This window comes from Oncorhynchus gorbuscha, linkage group LG21, assembly GCF_021184085.1.
Source record: "Oncorhynchus gorbuscha isolate QuinsamMale2020 ecotype Even-year linkage group LG21, OgorEven_v1.0, whole genome shotgun sequence".
NCBI lineage: Eukaryota > Metazoa > Chordata > Actinopteri > Salmoniformes > Salmonidae > Oncorhynchus > Oncorhynchus gorbuscha.
The window spans coordinates 4379421-4385300 of record NC_060193.1 but is presented as its reverse complement, the minus strand read 5'-3'; the positions used below and the strand labels follow the sequence as shown (position 1 = coordinate 4385300).

Here is a 5880-nt window from a genome sequence, read left to right as displayed (position 1 = left end):
TAGAACTATAGTTATATCAGTTTATAGTTATATCAGTTTATATAGAATAGAACTATAGTTATATCAGTTTATATAGAATAGAACTATAGTTATATCAGTTTATATAGAATAGAACTATAGTTATATCAGTTTATAGTTATATCAGTTTATATAGAATAGAACTATAGTTATATCAGTTTATATATAATAGAACTATAGTTATATCAGTTTATATAGAATAGAACTATAGTTATATCAGTTTATAGTTATATCAGTTTATATAGAATAGAACTATAGTTATATCAGTTTATATATAATAGAACTATAGTTATATCAGTTTATATAGAATAGAACTATAGTTATATCAGTTTATATATAATAGAACTATAGTTATATCAGTTTATATAGAATAGAACTATAGTTATATCAGTTTATATAGAATAGAACTATAGTTATATCAGTTTATAGTTATATCAGTTTATATAGAATAGAACTATAGTTATATCAGTTTATATAGAATAGAACTATAGTTATATCAGTTTATATAGAATAGAACTATAGTTATATCAGTTTATAGTTATATCAGTTTATATAGAATAGAACTATAGTTATATCAGTTTATATATAATAGAACTATAGTTATATCAGTTTATATAGAATAGACCTAAAGATGATGGTACAAAAAAATATATACAAAAGAACGTTGTTTTTTTTCTTTGTATTATCTATTACCAGATCTATTGTGTTATATTCTCCTACATTCCGTTCTCATTTCCACAAACTTCAAAGTGTTTGTTTTCAAATGGTACCAAGAATATGCATATCCTTGCTTCAGGGCCTGAGTTACAAGCAGTTAGATTTTGGTCTGTCATTTTAGGCAAAATTCTAAAAAAGGGGCGGCTCCTGAAGAGGTTATTAAATCAGTCTGTCCTGACTCAGCTCAACAGTCTCCAGTCTACCAACTGGTCTCTGTAATAACTATTTAAATCAGTCTGTCCTGACTCAGCTCAACAGTCTCCAGTCTACCAACTGGTCTCTGTAACTTCATCTTTGTCTCTGTGGTGTACAATCTTCAGGTGATGATGGGGGTATTGAATCATCTCTCTACTCTCCTCCTCCTCTCTCTCCTTCCTCCTGCTCTCTCTCATGTAGTGGTTAAGTTCAGTGATGTTCCACAGTGCCAGAAGTTCTTCCTGGAGGGGAAAACTCCAAATCTCCCAGGTATTTTGGTTGGTGGGATGGTCCAGAACCAGAACCGCTACAAGCCGATCTGCCAGTTGTTCAACAACATCTACATGTTTGCAACTCTCTACGACACGACCAACAGGATCCCTGTGTTCTCAGCCTACACCTTCTCTGGTCCTCCTACAGACTGCAGACCAGATCAACCCTGGATGATGGAGCCCCAGGTAGGACCAATGTTTTTTCATATAACATAACATGTGTATTTGTTTGCTGCTATATATCACAGACAGTAATGTTACAGAATATAGATCTACCACTGTGGAGGGTGTAGAGACTTGATTGTCTTGATTGTGAACCCCCTCAAAAATATGAGGGTTTATTGTACAGAAAGGGGGGTTTATTGTACAGAAAGGGGGGTTTATTGTACAGAAAGGAGGGTTTATTGTTCAGAAAGGAGGGTTTATTGAACAGAAAGGGGGTTTATTGTACAGAAAGGGGGTTTATTGTACAGAAAGGGGGTTTATTGTATGGAAAGGGGGGTTTATTGTACAGAAAGGGGGGTTTATTGTATGGAAAGGGGGTTTATTGTACAGAAAGGAGGGTTTATTGTACAGAAAGGAGGGTTTATTGAACAGAAAGGGGGTTTATTGTACAGAAAGGGGGTTTATTGTACAGAAAGGAGGGTTTATTGTACAGAAAGGAGGGTTTATTGTACAGAAAGGGGGTTTATTGTACAGAAAGGGGGGTTTATTGTACAGAAAGGAGGGTTTATTGTACAGAAAGGAGGGTTTATTGAACAGAAAGGTGGGTTTATTGTACAGAAAGGAGGGTTTATTCTACAGAAAGGAGGGTTTATTCTACAGAAAGGAGGGTTTATTGAACAGAAAGGGGGGGTTTATTGTACAGAAAGGAGGGTTTATTGTACAGAAAGGAGGGTTTATTGTACAGAAAGGAGGGTTTATTGTACAGAAAGGAGGGTTTATTGTACAGAAAGGAGGGTTTATTGAACAGAAAGGAGGGTTTATTGAACAGAAAGGTGGGTTTATTGTACAGAAAGGAGGGTTTATTCTACAGAAAGGAGGGTTTATTCTACAGAAAGGAGGGTTTATTGAACAGAAAGGGGGGTTTATTGTACAGAAAGGAGGGTTTATTGTACAGAAAGGAGGGTTTATTGTACAGAAAGGGGGTTTATTGTACAGAAAGGAGGGTTTATTGAACAGAAAGGAGGGTTTATTGAACAGAAAGGAGGGTTTATTGTACAGAAAGGAGGGTTTATTGAACAGAAAGGAGGGTTTATTCTACAGAAAGGAGGGTTTATTCTACAGAAAGGAGGGTTTATTCTACAGAAAGGAGGGTTTATTGAACAGAAAGGGGGGTTTATTGTACAGAAAGGAGGGTTTATTGTACAGAAAGGAGGGTTTATTGAACAGAAAGGAGGGTTTATTGAACAGAAAGTAGGGTTTATTGTACAGAGAGGGTTTATTGAACAGAAAGGAGGGTTTATTGTACAGAAAGGAGGGTTTATTGTACAGAAAGGAGGGTTTATTGTACAGAGAGGGTTTATTGAACAGAAAGGAGGGTTTATTGTACAGAAAGGAGAGTTTACTGAACAGAAAGGAGGGTTTATTGAACAGAAAGGAGGGTTTATTGTACAGAGAGGGTTTATTGAACAGAAAGGAGGGTTTATTGTACAGAAAGGAGGGTTTATTGTACAGAAAGGGGGGTTTATTGTACAGAAAGGAGGGTTTATTGAACAGAAAACTGTGAATGAATGGATGTATGATTGTTTCCTGCAGCTCAACAGGGAAAACAACAGCCCTGAAATGAAGATTATGGGAGAACACTCTCAACACCAGGCTGGGAACTATGACTATATTAACTCAATACCAAATAAAGGGGTGAACAGAGGTCATCTCTTCCCATGTTCACATGCTCATGACCTTGATACTCAGAAGTCCACCTTTACCCTGACCAACATCGTTCCCCAGGTGGTGTCCTTCAACGGGGGCAGCTGGAGCAAAATGGAGAGTAAAGTCAGAGAAAAGCTTAAGACGGACTGTATTAATAACAACAGGAAGATAGAAGCCTATGTGGTGACTGGAGCCGTTCCCAGTAAGAGCAACACACTGAACAACAGAGTGAACATCCCTGATCTCCTGTGGACAGCCTACTGCTGTTACAACAACAACCTGGGACAGTGGGTGGCCCGAGCACACTGGGGGAGGAACCAAAAGGAGGGCAAGGGGAAGACATTGCCCTCAGAAACCTTGACAGATCTGTATAACATGTTGAACCCGAACTACCCAGGGGGTGTCCAGGTTTTCCCAGAGCAGTGTATAACTGGTGTCAAACCTACTACTACTTCTACTCCTCCCCATTCCTGGTGGAAATATCTTGACAGAATGTATTTCCCACTGAGGAATCTTCACAATGCATTGATAAATCATTCTAGAAGGTTCTTTGGATGATCTGGGTACAGATGCTCTCACCATATCAACAAACTATCATTACTGTTAGAGTAATTATAGTTTAGTAATGATTAATGATTATCAGGGTTACATTGGTTATCAGGGTTAAATTGGTTTTCAGGGTTAAATTGGTAATGAGGGTTGTAATGGTAATGAGGGTTATAATGGTAATGAGGGTTGTCATGGTAATGAGGGTTATAATGGTAATGAGGGTTGTCATGGTTACATGTCAACATATGTACACTTTCAATTGTAAAACTTGTCCATGTCTATATCTATATACTGTTACCATGGAGATACTATGATATGTTCTGAATGTAATTCTATCACTGTTACCATGGAGATACTCTTATATGTTCTGAATGTAATTCTATCACTGTTACCATGGAGATACTATTATATGTTCTGAATGTAATTCTATCACTGTTACCATAGAGATACTATTATATGTTCTGAATGTAATTCTATCACTGTTACCATGGAGATACTATTATATGTTCTGAATGTAATTCTATCACTGTTACCATGGAGATACTATTATATGTTCTGAATGTAATTCTATCACTGTTACCATAGAGATACATTATATGTTCTGAATGTAATTCTATCACTGTTACCATGGAGATACTATTATATGTTCTGAATGTAATTCTATCACTGTTACCATGGAGATACTATTATATGTTCTGAATGTAATTCTATCACTGTTACCATGGAGATACTATTATATGTTCTGAATGTAATTCTATCACTGTTACCATGGAGATACTATTATATGTTCTGAATGTAATTCTATCACTGTTACCATGGAGATACTATTATATGTTCTGAATGTAATTCTATCACTGTTACCATGGAGATACTATTATATGTTCTGAATGTAATTCTATCACTGTTACCATGGAGATACTATTATATGTTCTGAATGTAATTCTATCACTGTTACCATGGAGATAAACATCTATAATAATGTTCTGAATGTAATTTTATTCACTGTTACCATGGAGATACTCCAAAATGTTCTGAATTCAACATTATCACTGTTATTTGGAGATAAAATTATAAATGTTTGAATGTACTATTTTATCACTGTTATTCATTCATCTTCTTCCCATCTGAAGGAATAAACATCTATAATGAATGAAGCCTGCTAGAGTCTGGTGTTTTGTTCTCATGCTGTTTAAATGTAACCAAGTGACTCCAAAATGTTCCAATTCAACATTAGACAACGTTATTTTCTAAAATATATGGATGTTTGAAAGCTACTATTTTAAACATCAGTTATTCATTCAAACTTTGCCATAACTATGTGTCCAAACATCCAGCATACCAGCTAGCTACCATGTCTCTAAACATACCTGGAGCTGGTCAAGGTGCTACCATGTCTCTAAACATACCTGGAGCTGGTCAAGAAGCTACCATGTCTAAACATACCTGGAGCTGGTCAAGAAGCTACCATGTCTCTAAACATACCTGGAGCTGGTCAAGGTGCTACCATGTCTCTAAACATACCTGGAGCTGGTCAAGATGCTACCATGTCTCTAAACATACCTGGAGCTGGTCTAGAAGCTACCATGTCTCTCAACATACCTGGAGCTGGTCAAGAAGCTACCATGTCTCTCAACATACCTGGAGTTGGTCAAGAAGCTACCATGTCTCTCAACATACCTGGAGCTGGTCAAGATGCTACCATGTTTCTAAGCATACCTGGAGCTGGTCAAGAAGCTACCATGTCTCTAAACATACCTGGAGCTGGTCAAGATGCTACCATGTTTCTAAGCATACCTGGAGCTGGTCAAGGTGCTACCATGTCTCTAAACATACCTGGAGCTGGTCCATATGCTACCATGTCTCTAAACATACATCACCCATAGGGCGGCACACTATTGGCCCAGCATCGTCCATCTTTGGCCGGGTTAGGCCATCATTGTGAAATAAGAATTTGTTCTTTACTGACTTGCCAAGTTAAATAAAGGTTAAATTATTTTAAAATGATTTTCAAGCAGTGTTCTCAAATCATCTCACCAGCAGGGGTCAGCCTTGTTTCAGTTTTCAAACCTCCAATCCATGACCTCTGTGGACAGGACAGGTTTCAATTGATTGATTGATTGATAAATATATATATAAAATGGTTTGTTTTGGATGAATTTACCTCTGCCTAGATTCCTTTTATGGATTATTTGGCTTGAAGACCATTGTGATGCGTTTTTACCCTTTGAAGACTATTCAGAAAAACTACAAAAAACTA

General features: G+C 36.8%; 1 protein-coding gene across 1 annotated transcript; it reads left to right on the top strand.

Annotated features, from left to right (window-relative positions):
• Positions 1 to 934: 934 nt before the first annotated feature.
• On the top strand, positions 935 to 4583 carry LOC124008845 (endonuclease domain-containing 1 protein-like). The gene is made up of 2 exons (XM_046320427.1): positions 935 to 1388; positions 2961 to 4583. The coding sequence occupies exons 1-2, from the start codon at positions 1059 to 1061 to the stop codon at positions 3630 to 3632; spliced, it is 1002 nt and encodes a 333-aa protein (XP_046176383.1). The 5' UTR covers positions 935 to 1058; the 3' UTR covers positions 3633 to 4583.
• Positions 4584 to 5880: the final 1297 nt, after the last annotated feature.

Coding starts and splice junctions, on each gene's coding strand:
- LOC124008845 (XM_046320427.1), top strand. CDS start 1,059: ATGATGGGGGTATTGAATCATCTCTCTACTCTCCTCCTCCTCTCTCTC. Junction 1,389..2,960: donor CCTGGATGATGGAGCCCCAG/GTAGGACCAATG, acceptor TGTTTCCTGCAG/CTCAACAGGGAAAACAACAG.